Source organism: Dryobates pubescens, chromosome 25, assembly GCF_014839835.1.
Source record: "Dryobates pubescens isolate bDryPub1 chromosome 25, bDryPub1.pri, whole genome shotgun sequence".
NCBI lineage: Eukaryota > Metazoa > Chordata > Aves > Piciformes > Picidae > Dryobates > Dryobates pubescens.
In genome coordinates, this window is record NC_071636.1 from 4359002 (window position 1) to 4381484 (window position 22483).

Sequence of the window (22483 nt, forward strand, 5' to 3'; positions counted from 1 at the left end):
CACAGTTCCTTCCAGACATTCAGATACTGCTGCATTTATTGTATGGCTCTGGCTTCTTTGAGGTTTGCTTTTTGGTAGTTTCTATGTAAAAGACTGAGACCTTCTACAAATAAATTGGATTTGACAGGGATATTGATTCCAGTCTATTTTTTTTTTCCCCAGGAAATAATTACCTGAAAGCAAATCTGTTCCTTCTCTCTGTGTACAGATCATGTACAGAAGGGAAGCATTGCCAGCTGTTTCCTCTTATTTTCAAAAGCATGCCACACAAAGGGAAAAGCTGGATGTGGTCCTGGCACATCACCCTCACCTCTGAGGGAGGAGGGAAGGGCACCTTTGATTGTTGATGGGCACCGCCTGTGTTTGGGTGTGAAACCTGTATTAGTGTATAGATCTCCAAGCCCACTTGTGGGATGCTGGTGGATTGTGATGAAATGGTAAAGGGGCTTAATTGAAGTAGAGATAAAATGCAATTTGCAGCCACTGGATCATTTTTGTTAGGTCCTGAAAGCTAACTCATCCTTTTATCTTGCTCTCCTGCCAGTGTGCACAGCACTTATAGGGCTCATACCTGTAAGACGAGCAGTGCCCACAGAAGGAGCCTGAATGCTTGCAGAGCGCTCACGGAGCGCTGCGCTGCTGCACGCCGACCTCTGTGCTTCCTGCACAGAGAGGGGCACTCACACAGGGTGGGCTGAGGCTTTGCTCTGTATGGTGAAGCCAGCATCATCCGCTTGATGCTTTCTTTGTGTGTATTCAGAAGCAGTCTGTCAAACCTGCCTTCTCCTCACCAACCCCAAAATGCACATGATGAACCAGGGAGCCTTTGCTTGCATGCAAGAGCATGCATATGAGGTGTGCTGGCGCTGGAGAAGAGCATCCTGCTGAGTGTCCTGGGCACAGATGTTGTGAATATGCATGGCTGATCTTTTGGAAACCGCTCCACTGCATCGTGTGGCATCAGGCACTGCTGTTACCCCTTACCCGGAGGGAGAGGGGGAGTGGAAAGAAATGGCATGTGAGAGCATGCTGCAGCCAGGCTTTGAATTTCACAAATGCTTAGTCCATGCCAGTTATTTCCCCTCCTTGGCTGTCAAAGCCCAATCTCTGATCAGTCCTAATTGATGTCTGTATTTGGGGGTTAAAGCAACATTCGAGTGAGATACCAGGCAGAGCATTTTCACCTCACCCATTTCAGAATTATTACAGTGTTCTCATTTAAGGAGTCTGTGCAGTCAGTTAAAGAATGGTTTAAATGTAACACAACTGGGAGATGACCATGCTCTGGTGAGTGTGAAATACCTAAGAAGCACATTTCTCCAAGTCACCAGGTCCCTATTAGTTGTCATTCTTCGATGCACATCTGCTTAACATCGGACTCTACCTTATTCAGCCAAAAAACCTAAGCTGGCTGTTGCTCCCAAGAAAGAGAGAGCAATTAGAAACCTTTTTCAGAACTCCCTTCTGTGCCTCAGCTCAGTGGCAGAAGAATCTGCTTTCTATTAAAGTGATAAATTGCATAATTGGAGGTGTAAGCAACCCCCACTGTAAAATTTGTCTTTGTCAGATATATAAAGCATTGATTTTCTTTGTTTGCTGATGCAAAACCCCACTGGTATGAAGCTGTAGTCTCCCATCACCTTGCTACCAAGTAGAGGTTCATGCTAGCACAGCTGGAGTCTGTTTCACATGCATCAGTCTCATCCTCACTGCAGTGTTGTGCCTCCTCAGCCAGTGCCCATGGGAACAGCCCTGCCCTGCTGGCCCCCTGTGCCAGCCACTTCCAGCTCCCACTGGATCCTATTACATGGAGGATTTTATTAAGTATACAGTGATGAATTTATCTTCTGGAATCCTATTACTAACCCCCTGAAGTGAGTCATGGGTGTCCCCCAGCAGATGTAATCACCAAATTGTTCCTAAACACTGCTTTAATGTCGGGCTCTGCAGTCTTTCTGCTGATTGCCCCCATGAGCAGGGATAGTTATCTTGGAGTGGGAGAAGAGATGCTGCATGCAGCCAGCCCTAAGCAAGCCAAGAGTGCCACGGGCTCTGCTCATGCAGACTCTGAGATGACTGAGAGGTGCTTCTCTTGAAGCACTCAGAGCAGTTAGCAGTGGAAGCTGCTGTGAGCGTTGGTGCAAGGGTCATGTCAGAGGGCAGAGGCAGCTGAGCCTCTGGGAGCAGCCCTGTCTTTCTGATGAAGCCAGGCTCTTGTCAGCCCTTTACCCTTCATTTTCCATTGCTCTTTTTGTCTCCTCCTAGTTACTGTTTTCGTTTCTGTTTTCCTTGTCCTCTTCCTGCATTCTGGCTTGGATGATCTGGTCTTGGGCACTCAGATATATAAGCCAAGACCTTTTGCATGCCCTGAGAAGGGTTGCCAAACTTGTACCTTTCATTCTAGGTCTTTACTGTGAGCCTGGAACAAAGGGATCAGGAGCCCTGAGAATAAACGTTTCCAGACACACAAATTTAATTTCCTATGATCTACTTCCCAGTCTAGGAGATCTCCTAAAGATATCTTTCCAGGTAGAGCTCAAGCAGTCCCTGCATCTGTCAAGTGTCTCTTGTGCACAGAAGGTCTGAGATCTGCTGCTTTCCATTCGTGCCTCTTCTCCCCAGCCATAGCCCACTGACATCATCTGAGGCTGTGTCTCAGTGGCTCTGTGCCATAGCTCATCTTACTCAGCAGTCTGCATGCAGAAATGTCCATTTTCTTTTTTTTTATTATTTATTTAAGAGCCCCAGGAGACACCAGCTTTCACTGACTCCTTGTTTTCCAGGAAGATGTTTCCATTCCCTTCCCAGTTATGGCAAAGTCCTGCTGGAAGAGGTGGCCCTTCGGAATGAGTTGAGGCTGCTGACTGGGTTCTGCTGGTTCATTGTGCTGGGCGTTAGCTTTGCCCCGCATGTCCTGCTGTTTTGGTCCCCACACAATCCCTTGGTCTGGGCTGGTGTGAGATGGCTGTATGTAGCTATCTTTTCCTTTTTTTTCTCTAGTGAGATTGCAAATGAGTCCATACCCTGTATGCATTGATCTTCAAGAAGAGTTGTGTGAAAATCGATTCAAATTCAGGGCAAAAGTTTGGATGTTGGTTTTGTAGCAACCTTAGAGCAGGTGCCTTCAAAACCCTCTTTCAGCTAGGAGCTCTCAGCCAAAGAGTTACTGTGCTGCACTGCTCAAGGGCCCAACTGCCCTGACCAAGGTAGAGTGGAGTCTCCTCCAGCCCTTCCTGCAGCTGCAGGTGTGGGGACAGCAGGTCCTGCCTGCACAGCCTGGTCAGGCATGGCAGCACTGAGAAGGCAGGGGCAGGTCCCTTCCCAAGGCATTGCTGGGCTGTTGGCAGCTGGCTGGGTCCCAATGCCAGGAAGGAGGAGTGAAGTGAAGGGGCAGTGTGATCTGCAGAGGTCAGTTCTGGAGTGCCTGTAGCTTTGGTCCCTGAGCCAAGTGCCTGTACTTCTGCAGAGGCTGCAAGTCATTTATTTCTGGAGGCTTTAGCTGGTTTCACACCACCTGTGATGCCTGCTGTTGGAGAAACACCTCCCAAGCCCAAGAAACCATCTGACCGTGTGGCAGCATGTTCAGTAGCTTTGTCCCTGGTCTGTCACTGAGAAGTTGCTGCTCGCTGCTCCCCTCTCTGGCCTGTGGTAATTACAGCAGCAAAAGCGACTCCGTTGTGGTTCATTATAGCTGTACTGGCAGCAGGGAGTCCTGGGCTGCTCTCACCATCTGCGGGACGGAGCCCAAGGCTTCCATCCTGCCCTCCGTGGAGCGGTGCTGCAGCCTTGCAGGGATGCTGCTGGGCTTCCAACAGCGGCTGCTGCTCTGCCACTGCTCCTTTGCACTGTCCCTTGTGTCGAGTGGAGTCCATCTGCAACACTAAGTGAAAAAAAATTAAGACATTTTGAATTCTGGCAGTTCTTTCATTATAATTAAGCTGCCTGAAAGGATGCCTCGGGGAGAGCAAATGCAGCTTGGCTATTTACAGAGTTGGCCAAGGGAGAGCTTCCTTATAACTTCTCTATCTTATGACCTGTAAATGGTGTTTAATAGCTAATCTGTCACCTCCAGTTCTTGTATCAGAAGAGATGGTTTCCCTATTCATTTGGCTCAGCACAGCATATTTACTGTTCCTCAGTGTGGAAATATTGCCCTGGTAATGCTGCTGATCACAGAGGTGATTTATCACCTCTGCTCTCTGCCTCTCGCTCTGGCCCATAGATCTTCCTGACTGGGCATTACTCTTCCAATTGTGATACAATTTTAGTAAAAACAAGCTTTAGGAAGGTTTCTCCTGCCACTGTTTTGGAAAGTCATGAAAGGCTCATTTATTCAAGGACACCATTTCAGCAGCAAAACGTGGTTCCAGTTCAGAGGCTCTGAGCCAGCTCTCCTAAAGAAGAGATTTTCCTGATCCACGTTCTTTTTATATCTGATCTCCCGATAGTGTGACCAGGAAGAGTTTAATCACTTGCTTTGGATAAGGGAACTAAAGTCCTACATCTGTAGGGTGCAGCTGGTCTGCAGGTGGGAGCCAAGCAGGAATATACCAGTTTATCAAGGTGAGGTGAGTGTGAGGGAAGCTTGCTAACTTATGTAGCTCTCTGGGGCAGATGAATGACTTTGCAGGGAAAAGGTGGCAGGACTTCCTGGTCTGAAGCTGGATGGGTTAAAGAGGTTAATTATGGCCCCTCTGGGCACTCATGGGGAGCCACCTCTATCCTTTGGCTGCTCCAGCTACTTAATTTGTTTTCCTTCTAGTCTTGATGTCAGTGTGCATTTCTGTGGAAGGGTAGACTGGGTCTTCCTTGAGCTCCAGTGCTAGGGAAGGGTGAGACTGATCCCTGTGCTGTCGCTCACCCTGACTGCTCCTTTCTGGAGGTTTGGAAGAGATTGTTGTGGAATTGGGTCACAGCAGCAGCTGGGTAGCAAAGGAAATGCACATGCAGGGACCATGGAGGACTTGGGGTCAAGGCTTTGGAGTGAACAGCCGTGCTGAGGCAGCAGATGTGGGTTAGGCAGAAGGAACACATCCCTGCTCTTGGCTCCTTGCCCTGCTGTCTGGCTGTGTCTGTCCTGGCCCTGCCGAGTGGAAGCCAGGCCTGCGTCCTGGTGGATGCAGTGGGCAAAAGGATAATTTGTCTTTTCTAAATACAGCTGTTCCTTGGGAGCAAGAACTCAAGTTTTCAAATGGCTGTATTTATTTCAGATGTTCCCAGGAGACACAGGCTCCAGCTGCTGAAATACTGTTGTCTTTGCTGCAGTCCCAAGGTTGTCTGGGGCTCAGCAGTGCTGTGCTAGAAGGACCCTGATGCTGCACAGTAAGAACTGTGCTCTTCACAGTGTGTTGTGACTGGCCAAGCAGAAGTACATGGAGATGTTGGTGGCTGCACGCTGGCTTACTGCTGTTGCAAGATAAGCAGCAGAGATGAGTGCTGGCTGCAAGTGTGTCAGTTTTCCAGCAGCAGGTATTCAACAGCTTTTAGCCTGGAAAGAAGAGAACAGAGAGTCCTCAGTGGCATGGTTATGTCAAGTTACGAGTTCTGCTGCTGGTCTCCAACAGTGCTTTGGCATCAGCCTGCAAGGTCTCAGGAGCCTTGTTTTGATGTGAGCTGACTGGATGAAGGGCAGAATGGGGCAAGCATTCATTTGCAATGTTCTCTGCAAGTGACTATCATTATTTGTCTGCTTTCTTAAGAGCTGCTGTACACAGGACTGTCTGCTATGCTAGCAAGACTTGGTGTAGATATTACTCAAGAGACGTGACCTGAGGTGTGGCTGCCTAGGGGGAAAGCTTTGCTGCTCTCTGGAGTAGCTCAAGCTGGTCCTAGAGGGCAGTTTTCTGCAGCAGTCACTTTCTTTGTTTCCTCACTGGGCTCTGCATCTTTGCAGTGCTGTTCTTCCCCTCTGCCAGGGACATACACACACAGGGTTTCACGGAAGGAGGTGATTCCCACCCTGTTCATCTGAGCCAACCCAATCTTGCTGCCTCTGCCCGCACTGCCCTGAGGGCTAAGAGCTGCAGAGTGCAGGTTTTCCAGCTGTAGTCACATTCTTTCTCCAGAGTGGCATTTTGTGGCTTGGATTTCTAGAACTGGGGCAATCTGACTTGTTTGCATGAACACCTGCACTTACTACCGTCTCTCTTATCCTTGCAGGCAGCATCCTCAGCACTGAGCAGTCTGGGCCACGTGTACACAGCTATTGGGGACTACCCAAACGCACTGGCTAGCCACAAGCAGTGTGTCCTCCTCGCAAAGCAGTCCAAAGATGAGCTCTCCGAGGCACGGGAGCTGGGCAACATGGGAGCAGTGTACATTGCAATGGGGGATTTTGAGAACGCAGTGCAGTGCCACGAACAGCACCTTAAGATCGCCAAGGAGCTGGGGAACAAGCGGGAGGAAGCTCGAGCCTACAGCAACCTGGGCAGCGCTTACCACTACCGGAGAAACTTCGACAAAGCCATGTCCTACCACAACTATGTGCTGGAGTTGGCCCAGGAGCTGGCTGAGAAGGCCATTGAGATGCGAGCTTACGCTGGCTTGGGCCATGCAGCCAGGTGTATGCAGGACCTGGAGAGGGCTAAGCAGTACCATGAAGAACAGTTGCACATCGCTGAGAGCCTGCAGGACCGAGCTGCTGAAGGCAGAGCCTCCTCCAATCTAGGTAAGGCCCTGACGTAGGAGGAGAGCTTCTCAGGGAATGCTGTGACTATCAGAGCTGCTGCTAGGAGGTTAGCTGTGTGCCAGCTTTTTAGTTACCCCAGTTTCACCAGACTGTCTTCATAAATTAAACAGGCACCTGGCAGATTGTGTGCCAGTATAACATATCCCATGCTCAATTATTAACCTGCTCAGAAAGGCATCATAAAGCAAAAACTCATAGCAGAAGGGAAATTAAAAGGTTAAAGGTCATTTGAGGAACTATTCAGGTGTCAGAAGTGAACATAAAAGTCTTGGACTAAGGCAAGAAGTGATGTGGTTTATTACCTGTTTCTGTGGTAGCTCGTCAGCTGAATATGTCAAAATATTACTGCCTTGCAAGATGGGCAACACATGGGTCATCAGAGTGTAGGAATCTCCTGTTCCTCTAAGGAGAGGCCCTGGCATCCTACTGGCAGACTGGTGTGGTAGCCTTCCCGGCTGTGGGAAGGACTTGTTACATCTAAGTGAAGTCCATTCCTACTGCTCCTTCACAGCAGCAGATGTGGAAACAACCAAAGACCATTTCCATCTCTGCCATGGGATGTGGTGTTTATGCTGCTGATGTTCCAGCTGTTGTTCAGGATGTGTTCTCAGCTGGCTGGGAGTGGCAGAACAGGGCTGTTGCTGGTATAACAAAATATGTTTGTTGGCAGCCCTGCATCTCAGCACTTCCAGGCTGCCCCACGCTGTAAATTAGCTTCTGCTTGGCAGTTGGCACTTGGTTCATTTGTAGATGCTAATTGTACTCTGATGTTATCAACAGCAGGTAATTGAAAAGGGCTTGATGAATTACTTAATTTCTCTTAATAGCTGAGTCTTCAGGAGCTGAATGAAGAAGATAAGGTGAGCTGGAGAAAACAAAACAGTCCTATCTTTTCAAATAGTGCTGCGAATCTCCTCCTTTACACAAATTAGGGCAAAAACGTGTGAGGCAGAAGAGGTTTGTGAGGCAAAAGCTCTGCTGGCTGCTTGGCTTTAGGGAGCAGGAAGCACTGATAACATTTCTGCTAGTGTGACAGCACCTAGAGGCAAAAGGGCTGGGGACATGAAGCCTGGCATCTGGCTTTCACAAACACTTACGTAGGAGCTTCTGCAGAGAGCAGAGGCAGATGCATCTAGCAAGGCACAAACTATGCCCTCCATCTCTGCTGCCAGCACAGGGCTGGTCTTGGGGGATACAGAGACATGAGGGATCCACTGGTCTGTAACAGGGATAGGAAGAAATGCAGGAAACTGAGGAAATGGCATCTGGGAAAATGGGATCTGTCACTTGCTGTTGTTGTCCTTGCCTAGATCAGTGTGGGGATGAGCCAGCTTGGGTTTTCTGCGCTGTCGCCTCCTGGTTTTGCCAGCCCTTTGCCGCTGGGCAGACCACAGCTCTTTTGCTGGAACAAATATCTTAATTCAAGTTCTGGAGCATTTCTTCTAATTGCCTGTGTGCCCAGCATGGTCTGTCTTTGCGCTGCTCAGCATTGTACAAAACCCAAAACCAAACAAACCCAAAACCCAACTGGTACAGAAATGTTGAGAGGGGCTGGGCTCCCTGCAAGTGCTGATAGTGGCTGAGTTGCTGTGCCACATCCCAGAGTGAAAGAAGAGCTGATGTGAAAGGAAGTGACTTGCTCTTGTTGTTCAGCCTTCTTGGTACTTGCCTGTTCTCTCACCATTTTGCTGGGTCAAAGTCAGTCAGTTTGGGACTAGAATGTCTTATTATCATTATTATTCTTGCAGCAGCTTTGGGTTTCACGATGCTTTTAGCATGTAATTCCAGGAAGAAAAAAATTGAAAGGGAGGAGTTTTGGTGCAGCAAAGAACACAGTGAATATTTTTTTCTTGTGTTGGATATAAGCCTAAATATAACTTTCAGCTGGTATGCTGACTCAGCCACTCCACACTTGGTATTAGAATAGTTTTCCTAGCTTCTAAGTGCAGGATCTCATGTTTCAGCTGTTCTTTGACTACATTTTTATGTCTTCTGTGTCACAGTTAAGTTATACTTGGGAGAAAGAGAACACGCAGTTCTTGTCGAGGAGGTCTATTACTGTTGTTTAAAATGTGTCCAGTACCAATTAAAAAGTCAAGTCTTAATTGTCTCTTCCATCTAATCCACATGCAAAACAAAACCTCATCAAAATAACCATGCTGACAGGCCAAGAAAAAAGTATCTAAATGTGTGTTTGTGAGCCAGAATGTTAGAGTTGGCCTCTTTGCTGAAGCAACAGAAATTCATTCTCTGTTTGCATTTCACTGATGTAGATGGAAAGCTCTCTGAAGTGTGCTATCTAATGCTGAGCAGGACAGACACGGGATGTAACACAGCCCAGCTGCTGTCCTGCTCTGCAGGGAGATGGAACACGCTCCGCGTCTCAGTAAGCAGGAGGTAGTGGACTGAGGGTGAGTCACAAGTTATCAAGCCCTTCACAGCAAGGAGATGTGGAGTTTAACCAGAAGTCTCAGATTGTCAACCTTTGCAAAGCAGATGGTGTTTCCAAATGCCAAGGCTTCATGTGGAGAGTTGGCTTTTCAGCCTCTGCTGCTCTGAAGGGTTCCCACTGTGATGGAGAGAGGACACTTCAGATTATTAATAAAACACAGTTTACAGTCTCTCCCTGGTGCTTAGCACCTCCTTGCAGTTACAAGAGAACTTCTCTGCCTATCTTCATCTACTGGATGTGTTGTCTGAAGCTGCCAGCTATTTTCTCTTGAAGTGTTTTTGCAGTTAGGGTCACCAAACGGTGGTTAGGTGTGGCCATCTCTTCCCTGGTTACTGACGCACTTGCTAAACCACCCTAGACCCCTTCCCCTCATCTCACTGCTCCCCAGTTTGCTCAGCCAGCCAGCTGCACGGCATGGTAGGTGCTGTTAGGCTCTGAGGTCTACCCTGAGGAGGAGGTGGGATGTGGTGCTCCCACTGGAGGGGTGAGCTTCAGAAGCAGGTTAGCTCCGTTTCAGCTTGCAGTGTGTTCATGTTTCATTCTGCAGGCTGAAGCAGGAACAATGTTGGCTCTGTCTGAGCTGGAGGCCACAATACAGCTGAGCTTTGTCCCGCACTGGCTAACACTTGTGGGACACTGGAGATCACAGAATGGCAGAGGTTGGAAGGCACCTTTGGAGATCATTGAGTCCAACCCCCCTGCCAAAGCAAGATCACCTGTGGCAGGCTGCACAAGAAAACATCCAGGCAGCTTTTGAAAGTCTCCGGAGAATGAGATTCCAGAACCTCTCTGGCCAGCCTTTCCCAGTGCTCTGTCACCCTCACCATAAAGAAGCATCTTCTTGTGTTGAGATGTTCTAGTTTGTACCAATATTTCCTTGTCCTGTCACTGGGCACCACTGAGAAGAGACTGGCACCTTCATCTTGACATCCACCCCTCAGGTATTTATAGACATTGGTAAAGTCCCTTTGACTCCTGCTGCAGTCTTGGGCCAGGGTCCAGCACAGGAGCTTCAAAGACTGTCCCAGAGTTAGTCTCTTATTTTCTCTCTCCCTGATCTGTTGCCTGAACTGGACACCCTGGTCATCTGCATCAACAGAACGTGTTTCTTCTGACTGCTTTACTGGTGTCTTGCACAGGTTTCCTCCCAGCTGTAACTGTGTTCATCAGTAAGGCAGAAATGGAATCTGTGCCATTTTTGGTGCTTTACACTGTGTAAGGCAGTAAAGGCTGTCTGTGGCTGTCTCCCCTCATGTCTGCTGGGTTCTTGAGTCTGTTCTGCTGTATCCTTGTGTGCTGTTCCAGAATGTAGCCTAGCTGCCAGACCAGAAGATTCTCTTTTACTTTGAAGTCAAAAATTATAGTTGTTAGAATGAGTCGGAATGCTGATGTTCTGAAGTGACAGTGTGTTTCTGGATCCTTCTTCCCTAAGTGCCACAACAGATGGGTGACAACTCGAGCAATCTAATGTGATAGAAGACTCCATGGGTGAGGAGAGCACAGCTTTGTTCTCTGTTACGCTACTTGGATTTGCCCTGGGTATCTCCTGGTAAACATTTTCTCACTGTTTTTCTCCTTTGTTGGCAGTAAAGAGGCTGACTAAAACATTTAAATCTGTGAAGGTTTCATCTCCCATTCATCTACAAACCTCATTTTTGTTTTGAGGAATGCACACAGAGTATATTTGGTAGGTGATGATTTTGGAGTCTGAGTCAGACCCTTTCCTTCCTGGGACCATCCTTTGTGATTGCTCTGGGCAAATGGGGGAAGCATACCAGGAGGTGCCTTGTGGGATCTCTTACCAGGTTCCTTTTTTCCAAGAACAACATTAAATTTTTAGACTAAATTCTGGGATTTTTCTTTTTGATAGACATAGTATCCAGAGTGAAACTCCAACCAAGGAGTAGCAGCACTAGCTGTTTAAGTAACCTGTTGTCCTAATCTCTAGTATGAATTTTTCTGGCTGCCATTTGCCTTCAAAGCCATGCTCTGTGTCTGACTTGCCATCTCTCTCTCCCACTTCTTTTCCTTCATGTGGGACAGGAGAGGTTGATATTTTGGGGCAGGATTTCCTATTATCTCCATCCTCAGATACTCCTTCTCTTATTTATCCTCAAGTATAATATGAAGTGGCAGTGAGAGGGAGTCTGGGTTGGGTCAGCATCCCCAACACTCTTCCTCCATTGTGACTTCCTATGTGTTGAGGGAGAGGGGTAGTTACAGTTAGCATAGGACTTCTCAGTAGCATCTTAATCTTTCATCCACTGCTTCTGTGGACAGTTGTCCACAGTATTCTGAGTTGTCAGTGGCATTTTAATGGTGACCACGGTGCACTGACTTTTCTTGTTCTTCACAGTGGAGTTTCTTCAGGGTGCTTGCACTTTGAGGCTGAGCTGTGGCATCCTGTCTGCACGCTACAGGAGTACAGGATCCTTGAGCAGCACTGATTCTGCCTGCTTCCAGCTCAGAAACCTCTTGCTGTTTCCAGGGGAATGATTTAGCTAATTCCATCCTTTTCTAGATTCTGCTCAGTGGGACACTTTTCACAGTGACTGTTTTTGGCATGTTCCAAGTTACATAGCTTTGTGTGCAGCCCAGTTCCACCCCCTTGTAGTTACTTTGTGTGTGTTCTGCAGAAACCTTCTTCATGAGCTGTGGTGCAGCAGTGTGGCCGTCTGCTGAGTCCTAGCATGGGCCCTGTCTCCAGAGAGGAGATGGAGGGCCAAAATATTTGTGGGGTCACGTACCTTGGTTCATCCCATCCTGGCTGCCACTGCCTTCCCTCGTCATACCGAAGGAGACATCAGTATGTCTCAGCCAGAGATGGAAGAGCTAGCACTGATCAATGAGAGCTGCAGGCCTATGGGAGCTGAGGAAATACTTGTCATCCAAATTGCCATCTCCTGAAGCCTGAGTCAGTGCGAACACGAGCAGGGCTGGGCTACTTACGCTTCTATCCAAGCAAATCAGACTCTTTCATGCTGACCTAATGGAACTTGGGGTTTCAGTCCTACAGAAATCTTAAAACAAATAAATAAATAAATAGTGTCTGTGAGGTCCAAATTGCCTTGGGAAAGCAAACGTCAGCCCCCTGTTCCAGGCTGACTTGGAAAACCTCAGTCATCAAATTTCTCTTTTGAAGTAGAAACCATGAAGATGCAGATGTGCTAGGGCCTGATCATAGCACACTGCTCTTGATGGTGACTGGGGAAGGCAGCTGACCCACTACCTCTCTTTCCCCCCAGCATGTGTTTCTGGGCATGGATATGGATGGAAACAAGAAACTGTTTTCCTTTATGGGCAGGGAAGGGCCTAAAGTGGTCTTCAGGTATCAAGTGACTGTTGTAGCTCTGCAGGATTTGTGTTTGCAGAGCCTACTGCAGTGGCTCCTAGATCTCCAGGGCTGTTCATGTGTGTTTGCAAAGGAGCTGCATTATTAGCTCAGTTTAATTGAAGAATAAGTTGTAATATTAGCAGATTCCCACGTCTCATAGCAGGTACAAGATTATTTGGCTGAAATAGAAAAGCAAATGCTTTCTCACTCAGTTTGTGGAGTATGAGCTCTGTAGTCATCAGGCAGCACTGATGGGGAAAAAAATAATAAACAAAATGAATAGAAAATGTGCATTTAATAAGGTGCAAGTGTCCAGTTGTGGTGGCTGTGTGTGTCGTGTGTAATACAAACCCTTCTCTGGGCCTTGCCTGTTAGGGGCAAGGAAACAGTTCCTCTGAGAAGAGCTGTGCCATGCTGGCATACTGCAGGGAAGGGACAGGGCTGCAGGGAAGTCCTGGCATGGCAAGGTGGTGCAGAAGGGTTGGCACAGAGGGCTGTTTTCATTGAGCCCATTTCTGCTGCTTTTCAGGAATCATTCACCAGATGAAGGGCGACTATGACACCGCGCTGCGCCTGCACAAGACACATCTGTCCATAGCCCAGGAGCTGAGCGACTACGCGGCCCAGGGCCGGGCCTATGGCAACATGGGCAACGCTTACAACGCCCTGGGCATGTACGACCAGGCTGTCAAGTACCATCGGCAGGAGCTGCAGATCTCTATGGAAGTCAATGACCGTGCCTCCCAGGCGTCCACGCATGGGAACTTGGCGGTGGCCTACCAGGCGCTGGGTGCCCACGACCGTGCCCTGCAGCACTACCAGAACCATCTCAACATCGCCCGTGAGCTGCGGGACATCCAGAGCGAAGCGCGGGCCCTCAGCAACCTGGGCAACTTCCACTGCTCGCGGGGAGAGTACGTGCAGGCGGCCCCCTACTACGAGCAGTACCTACGCCTGTCACCAGAGCTGCAGGACATGGAAGGGGAGGGGAAAGTTTGCCATAACCTTGGCTATGCCCACTACTGCCTTGGGAACTATGAGGAAGCTGTCAAGTACTACGAGCAGGATCTTGCCTTAGCAAAGGATCTTCACGACAAGCTGAGCCAAGCCAAAGCCTACTGCAACCTGGGCTTGGCCTTCAAAGCCTTGATGGACTTCAGCAAAGCAGAGGAGTGTCAAAAGTACTTGTTGTCACTGGCCCAATCTCTGAACAATTCCCAGGCCAAATTTCGAGCTCTGGGAAACTTGGGGGATATTTTTGTCTGTAAAAAAGACGTAAATGGTGCAATAAAATTTTATGAGCAGCAACTGAGCTTGGCCCATCATGTTAAAGACAGGAGACTGGAAGCCAGTGCCTATGCAGCCTTGGGCTCTGCATACAGAATGATCCAGAAGTGTGACAAGGCTTTAGGTTACCACACGCAGGAGCTGGAGGTGTACCAGGAGCTGGGAGAAATGCCGGGTGAATGCAGAGCACATGGTCACCTTGCCGCAGTGTATATGTCACTTGGGAAGTACACCATGGCTTTCAAGTGTTATGAAGAGCAGCTGGAGCTTGGGCAGAAGTTGAAGGACCCCAGCATAGAAGCCCAAGTCTATGGTAACATGGGCATTACCAAGATGAACATGAATGTCATGGAGGAAGCTATTGGCTATTTCGAACAGCAGCTGGCCATGCTGCAGCAGCTCAGTGGAAATGAATCTGTGTTAGATCGGGGCCGAGCATATGGGAACCTGGGAGATTGTTATGAGGCTCTGGGAGATTTTGAGGAAGCTATAAAGTATTATGAACAGTACCTGTCTGTGGCTCAGAGCTTGAACCGTATGCAAGACCAGGCAAAGGCCTACCGGGGCTTGGGCAACGGGCACAGGTAAGGAGCACTGTGGGTGTGTTCTCGTGGCAGACAGCACAGTACAAGTGTGGGTGGGAGATGTTGTGTGGGGTGTTTGGCTGCTGTGCACGGGGACCTGGTGTAGAGGCGAGTAACAGAGCCCTCTGGGTGTGGGGGAACTGAGCTGCCTGCTCCAATAATGGAGCTGATGCTGCTCTGGCCTGAGAGAAAGAGAGGTTTGTAGGGTGGTAGAAAGAGGTTAATTCAAAGGAGGCAGGGATGGCTCCTGGGGGAAGTGTTTGTCTCTGCCTGAAAGGCTTGAGCTGGCCTCTAGAGGAAATGACAAATCATCTCCTTCCAAGAAAATACTGGCAAAATAAATGCTGTTGTTTTCCTCCCTTGTTAGGGCTATGGGAAGTTTGCAGCAGGCTCTGGTGTGCTTCGAGAAGAGGCTTGTGGTGGCACATGAGCTGGGGGAGGCATTTAACAAAGCCCAGGCCTATGGGGAGCTGGGCAGCCTGCACAGCCAGCTGGGCAACTACGAACAGGCCATTTCTTGCCTGGAGCGCCAGCTGAACATCGCTCGAGAGATGAAGGACCGAGCTCTGGAGAGCGACGCTGCCTGTGGCCTCGGTGGGGTCTACCAGCAGATGGGGGAGTATGACACAGCCCTGCAGTATCACCAGCTGGACCTGCAGATTGCTGAGGAGACCAACAATCCCACTTGCCAAGGCCGGGCCTACGGGAACCTGGGCCTGACCTATGAGTCCTTGGGCACCTATGAGAGGGCAGTGGTGTATCAGGAGCAGCACCTCAGCATTGCAGCACAGATGAATGACCTTGTAGCCAAAACCATGTCCTACAGCAGCCTGGGGAGGACTCATCACGCTTTGCAGAACTACTCTCAGGCTGTGATGTACCTGCAGGAAGGTGAGAGGCTGAATTATGCAACACAGCATGTAATGGTAGGTGTGGGAGGTAGGAGGGAGGCCTGAAGACATAGAGAGCAGCGAGGTACCATGAGCGTGGTGCTCAGAGGATGTTTGGCAGTGGTCTTTGGTGCAAATGTGCTTGCAGATATCCATAGCCATTGTTGAGTGTCTGTGAGTCACTGGCCAAGTCAGGCTGTTATGGTCAGCAGACCAGGTCAGACAGAGCCTTTCTGATGTCCTGCAGAGAAAGCATTGCAGAGCAGGATCTGTGCCTTCTTGGAGGCACCTCAGCCAGCTTTGATCCTGAGCTCAGAGTTTGTGCCTGAACTTAGAGGATGTAAGCCTTCTCTGTAAGTAGCATTGCATACCAGGAACTGGCTCTGGGAAAACCACATCAGGTCATGATGGATCTCTCTGATCCTGAGAGCAGGTTTCAAACTGATGTTTGCCTTCCTGATAGCCACCTGTTTTTTCCCTCTGCATTCAAGGGTGAATGTCCTCTAAGCTGTGAGTGAAAGCAAGTTGTGTTTGTTAGGAAGGTGAGGGAGGTTCAGCCCTTGGTATCCAGAAGCCATCTGCCACTGCTAAGCACTGGGTCCAGCACTGGCTTGTGAGTTGCACTGTTGCAAGGATTTCCAGCATGCAAGCAGCATCTGTTCAAGGTGGTCACAGCTCTCTGATGGAGGAGATGAGCAGCATAGCTGGAGTGTATGAGGCTGGAAGCTGAAGGATTAATTATGTCAGTTAGTTTTTCCTGAAACTGACCTTGGCAGGATTCCAGTATGCTGAGGGAATTCAATTAAGTTGGAAGAGGAGAAATTAAATACAGCTCCTTCTCCTGGTGTGACATGGAATTCCTGAAAAGCCTGCAAATGCTAGCTGCTGCTGAGCTGCATGATCGTGGCCAGGGCCCCTGCTCCCCAGTCCATGAGAAACCTGAGGTACTTCAGAGAGATGTTTGTGTTGTCAGCAGGGCCCACTGAAGCAGGGGGTTTGGAGTGTGGTGGAAGGAGGGACACCACAGGAGGTGCTGCTGGAAGTGAAATGAGCTCCGGGTCATTCATGCCAGGACCCTGCCCTCTGCTCTGGCTCAGTTCATACACCAGTACCTGAGCCTGCCAGGAGGCTGGGGAGAGTTGATAGAGGTGCCTGTTCTGGCTGTTTGGCAGCTCAGTGTGATTTTGTTTGTTTGTGTGGCTTTTAAGGTTTAAAAGTTGTAGTTCCTGGTGGAGGCTTAGTGAATGGGTCTTGGGGGACTGCAGGAGTCAGTTCAGGTAGGGAGGGCTGGGTCCATGGCAATGTCTGTCCTGCTGAGGCACCTCTTGTGCTGATGCCACAGCACACTCAGTACTGTGGAGGCAGGAGTGCTTGCTGGGCTACCTGCTCCCCTCTCACCCTGATTCCTTTCCAGGACTGAGGCTGGCAGAGCAGCTGGGACGCAGAGAAGATGAAGCCAAAATCCGCCATGGCCTTGGCCTCTCCCTCTGGGCAAGTGGGAACCTGGAGGAGTCTCAGCACCAGGTACTGTGGACTGCCCTATGCCTTTTGGGTCACTTTTCTCCCCAGGGGAGGGAAATGGCTGGTGCATCCTAGGGAGGGGTGTGATGCACTGAGCTGACTCAGGCCCATGTACCTTCTGCTCCGTCAGAAATCATCAATCCTCTGCTAGGGATGCTGCCTTAGAGTATGCTTGCCCTGGGCCCTCCTGCTTTCCCAGCTAGTGCTTTGTGCTGTGTCTATAAGGAAGTCACTGTGGCTGTTTTCCATCCCAGCTGTACCGGGCCTCAGCACTGTTTGAAACCATCCGACACGAGGTGCAGCTGAGCACAGACTACAAGCTGTCTCTCTTTGACCTTCAGACATCTTCCTACCAGGCCCTGCAGCGAGTACTTGTCAGTCTCGGTAAGAGATGCCATCATACAATGACCTGAACTCCAAGCTCATGCCAAGAGTTCAGCTGAAGTTGAAGGGGGCAGGCAGTTCACGATACATCCTTTACTCCTCATCTGTCTGACACAGCTGAGCATTTCTTTGCCAGGACAGAAATAAGGGTGTCCTGCTTTGGGTGTCAGGCACCTTTGTATCTTCTTTCTTGTCTCCTCCATTCATTTGCCTCTCTGTGGCTCATTCTTCAATGCATTGTGTTCTTACTTGCAGCCAAGATGATCTGTGGGACTATTCCAGCACAGAATACTCTTTCCAGAAATAAGTGCTGTGACCCTGCTTCTCCAGGTTTTCGTTGGGGTTGGAATAGCAGCTGTCCCTGTTCCTGCACATTGTGCTGCAGAGCACGTGGCTGCCAGGTCTGAGTGATGGCTTTGTCTTTCCAGGTCACCATGATGAAGCATTGGCAGTAGCAGAGAGAGGACGAACGAGGGCATTTGCTGATCTGCTCGTGGAACGTCAGACTGGGCAGCAGGACTCTGATCCCTATTCTCCAGTTACCATTGACCAGGTCCTGGAGACTGTGAATGGCCAGAGAGGACTTGTTCTCTACTACTCACTGGCTGCAGGTTATCTGTACAGTTGGCTGCTGGCTCCTGGGGCAGGTGAGGTTCTTTTTGGAGATGAGAACCTGTGAACATGCCTTGCAAAAGGAGAACTGCAGCCATTAGGGTAGCTAGGAATGAATCTGGGACCAGAGTGAATGCACAAAAGGGAATCCTTTCCATCTAGTACCTTAAAGCTGAATAGACTGAAGACTGTGGCACAGCCACAGCAAAATGACACAGAAGTGCTTATTCAGGCCTTTGATGTTCACCTGGAGATGGAAATGTTTCACGTGTTTAATATTTCCATTTTTCAACCTCCAGCCTGTATGTATTTCCCACAGGGCAGAGCAGTAATGAGATTCCAAGTATGTTGGCTTTGTGACAATCTTCTGTGCATAAGAATCCCTACTTTAATTATATTTCTGTGCTTTATCCCTCCAAAAGCTTTTGACATTTATTCACTGAAGTGGATTGCAGAAAACAGAAGGGCGTCCCCACTCCCTGATATGCCATTGAACTGCCTGATCCTCTGAATTCTCCTTTCATGAATGTGGAAACACTTATCACAGAGGAGCAAGGAGGATTAATTTGAAGAGGATTGCTTTTTGCAGGCAGCTGTTGTTCATTATCTAATAAAACGATGACTGCAGATTTTCATGAGTTCTTTCTGGATATAATTTAATAATTGCAGCCCTTCACCATGACAAAGCTAAAGAGATAAGAAGCACTATTTAGACTGCACCAAAAGTGCTTTGGGAAGGGAAGCAAACATTCACATGTGCCTGACCTCAGATGGGATGACAGTGATTGGAAGATGGGCTTTCGGGGGATGTTTTACCATGTAGCATGTGTGAATGTAAGATGGTGTTGTCCTGCTCTGCAGCTCAGTCACTAGCTGGCTCTTCAGGCCTGTAATTAGCACAATTAACTAGTTAGCCAGTAATCCTGTAGTATTAGCAGCAAGCTGAGCTTAGAAAATTATATGGTTTGCCACTAGGCTTCATGGCCAGTTTCCTCCTCGCTCAGACTGGGTCTTGCAGGAAATCACTGCTCAGGTACGTGGGTTTGTGACTGCCTCCTTTAAGACCCTGTCAGGTATTGGGAAGGAGAGGGTCTGTTGTGCTTCAAGTATTCCACCTGAGCAGCTTTGCTGGGAGCTCTTCAGTAGTGATTCCAGCCCAGCCATGGTCACCTCTTCTTGTTTATTCAGTGCTGGTGGAGGGAGCCGCTTCAGTGGCAGGCCAAGATCCTTTTTACCCCACTGAGAGCCTCTTTGCTGGCTCTGTTGGCTGCTGTTGCTGCAGACGGGAGTTGCTGTAATTTTTATTCCTCCACTCTTCTTAACTGGTTTAATAATTTATGCTGTCAAGGCAAACAGGGCACCCAGGGCAGCCTTTTGCCGTTGATCACAGGCTGTAGAATTAATTAAATGGGGAAGGATATGATGGTCTGAGTGGAGGAAGGTTTTATCTATGGCAGTAGTTGAATTCTTCACAAACCAGCGAGTGTCCTTTATCTGGTTTAGCCATTGTGAAATGCTGGCTTTTAATACTTAACTGTGCATTAATCCATCTTTTTCTTTCTTGCTGTATAATGTATTTTCATGCATATGAGTGGAATGAAAACTCCTTGTGCGATGTGAGGAAGTTCTGCTCTAGTAATAACACTCCTTCTCAGCATTTGAGCCTTGTGTGTTCAACTTACCTGATCAGAGGCTGCTAATAGGTATTTTTGGTGCACATCTATTGAAATGTGAATTACTCTGGTAGGTGCTTGGATGAAAAATCTCTTTTATAATTTATATGAGAAGGGTGCAAATAGCAAATGCAGCCTGAGCAGCTCATAAAAGCACTGCTCTGCCTTTGTAGCCCTGAGCCATCATCTGCAAAGTACAAATGCAGATTTTAAAAGCAAGGCTGTAATAATGCTGGAAAAGCCCCGTGGAGACATGGCACGGATTGCTTTGCCCCAGTTGTGCTGGAAATGCCAAATGCTTGGGGCTCTGCCACTTCCTAGGCGGTTGCTGGCAGCCCTCTTCCTGCTTTGCAGAAGTAACCTCGTGGTTCTGGTGCCTTGCAGGAATTCTGAAGTTCCATGAGCATTATCTGGGTGACAGCCTGACGGAAAACGCTGGGGACTTCCAGGAAGCCAGCAGCGCGAGCCTGCAGACGATGACCAACTCGGCGCTGGAGCAGTTCATCGCCAGCGTGCGCGAGGCGCTGGGGGTGGACTCCTACTACACCCGGTAAGCTGCGGGGTCAGACCCCCTGCACCCTGCTCTCCCACCTGGAAACGATTTACAGCAGTCTGGGGTGAGCTAGTCTGAGAACTGGCAGTCAGAGCAGGGGCAAATTTTCATGGCAGCAACAACAAAATAAAAGGCTTAATTTTTGTATCCCTGGCTAGTTTTCTGCCAAGTAACTGTATCTGCACATGCAAACGTGTTCTGAACCCATGGGCTGGGTAATGAAGCCACAGGCTGGATGAGGAGGCAGGTGCTATGTCTGGCTGTGTATGGGCAGATTCCATCCTACTTAGAGTTTCCAGTGTAATTAATTTCCTTTCAAGGGTTTACTTAATGAAAAACTGGAAGTACCATAGGAATTCTACTCCCTTCCAACTATGTTCCCTTGTGGCTGTAGCTGAGTAAATAATTCACAGCAAATTAATCCATCTGATGAATTTAAGCAGAGAGAGGAACCTTACCTCCAGTCCATTACTTAGAGGTCCCACATCTATATTTCCTGGTAATTTTTCCTCCTATGGGTTTATCACAAGTCACATTTTTTTCCTTACTTATGCCCCATCTCATGACCTCATGATTTATCAATTGGATGAGTACAAGTACAGTGTCCATGCTGATATTTGCAAGCAGGTTTTTTTGGAATGCTTCCACCTGAGAAGCAGAGTGGGGAATGTCCCTATCATCATTTGCCCTCTGTGAATGGAGTATGCAAGGTAAAGGATGTGGTGACAGCTTGCTGTTGTAAGTGAACCTTGCTACGTAGTTGTAAATGTCTGAGCTGAGATGGACAGCATTCATCTAGAGGAAAACTTCTCTGCTTCACTGCCCTAGTCTCCAAAGCAGGAAGCAGTGTCAGTGATCCATGTGGTTCTGCAGCTAAAAGCTGGATAAAGGCATGGGTCTGAGGTTCAATTTCTCTCCTGAGGGATAGCTGCACAATGATTATCTTTTTCCTTTCTGGTAGCCAGAATGGTGGATCTGCCACAGTAAGCCTATGGTCAGCCATCAGATTGGACTTACCTTGAGACCTTTTCTTTGTCCTGAAATCAATCAGCTTCCCATTTTGTGACATTAGTGACCAGTCTCGCGAGGGCTTTGGCAGGATTGTTGTCTGCCGAGTGCTGTAAACAACACATGCTGCTGAGATGGGTCCGTGCTTAACTCCTAGTGCTGAGACAGCTGGAAAGCAGGAGTAGTGACAGCTAGCTCACCTCCAGAGACCCCCTACCTCTGAGTGCATTGGACTTAGAGTTGTGTCTCATTTGGATGCATTTTGGATTTGTACCTTCTGAATAGGTGCACCACCTTTTGTGATTGCCAAGGTGGCTTTCTGAAGGGACATAAGTGTTTTTCACAGCTGATGGCATTATTCATTCCACTGTGAGCAGTACCAAACTGCTTGTTAGTCTGGAGTTCCCACTGAGTACTCTGAGAAAGGGCAAAGTGTCTCTCAGCCAGCTGAGTACTTGAAACATAAGGGGACAGACAAGCACAGAGGAATAGCTTCCTTCACATTAAAGCTCTGAGAAGCTACAAGTACATAAGCACAGCTAGCTAAATGATCATAGCCATGAAATTATTGCTAACATATAAATGGTGCATTTAGGAAATGGCCTATCTGTGGTGGTGTCTAGGGCTTTTGGCTTCTTAGGTAAAGTCTGTTCTGAGTTTTCTGCTTCTGTAGCCTTCATTCCCACCTTCTGAATTACATGTTTCAAGTCTTGCTTGGAAATTAGTTGTGTGATTCCTGTTAAAGGAAATATCAAAAGTTACTCCCTCCAGCCTTTCTGTTTGCTGGGTTTTGCAGTTGTGTTCTGGATGTTGATACTTTGTCCACCTCTGTCTTGTATGTGCATGTGGGCCGTGTCTGTATTTTTCTGGTGTGAATACTGGCAGAAGGATGGGGGCAGGGGGAAAACCTCAGAATGAATTGATTGCATCTACCCTTCTCTTAAAGCATCAGTATTGCATGCTTCAGAAGGTTACATCTATCTCCACATGTTGATGGTTGAATCTTATCTGCAGATATGGATGTACACAAGTGAAATCTGCAGTTGTGTCTCCTGTAAGAGATTTGCAGATACTGTTTTCAGTTCCGTTAACCATTTGTCACCGCAGATTCTCCTCCTGGCAAAGGGAGTTCTTCAGTCTTTAGGTTCTGGGATGAGTTTTTAATTTACTGTGATGTCAGCTTTCCTCCTCTCTTTGTGGTGATGGCAGTGGTATGGTTTTGGTTAGGGATTCTGGGTTTAATGCTTGTCTCTGAGATCATTGGGCTGGTGTGGTATGATCACAGGCAGAAGCTCTTTCTCCACTTCAAAATTACACGCAGGGAGTTAAATAAACAAATCTTGTCTGTTCCATGTGGGTGAATGTCATGTTCTGCTCTGAAACTTGTTTCCCACATGCATCTAGCGCTTCCCTACAGCACTGCTGACTGCCACTGTGCTCCAGCTCACCAGACCCCAAGAGAAGCTGTCATCTGCAGGCCCTGGAACCTGTTCACTG

At 48.4% G+C, this 22483-nt stretch overlaps 1 protein-coding gene across 3 annotated transcripts in view; it reads left to right on the forward strand.

The window, feature by feature from the left end:
* Positions 1-22483, forward strand: part of TTC28 (tetratricopeptide repeat domain 28) — a 137245-nt gene that overhangs the window by 92976 nt on the left and 21786 nt on the right. For all 3 annotated transcript variants that reach the window (XM_054173302.1, XM_054173303.1, XM_054173304.1), the window contains 7 exons: positions 6160-6667; positions 13004-14345; positions 14713-15236; positions 16650-16759; positions 17011-17140; positions 17569-17787; positions 19810-19975. In XM_054173302.1, the coding sequence (XP_054029277.1) occupies positions 6160-6667; positions 13004-14345; positions 14713-15236; positions 16650-16759; positions 17011-17140; positions 17569-17787; positions 19810-19975 (2999 nt within the window). The remainder of the gene's footprint in view (positions 1-6159; positions 6668-13003; positions 14346-14712; positions 15237-16649; positions 16760-17010; positions 17141-17568; positions 17788-19809; positions 19976-22483) is intronic.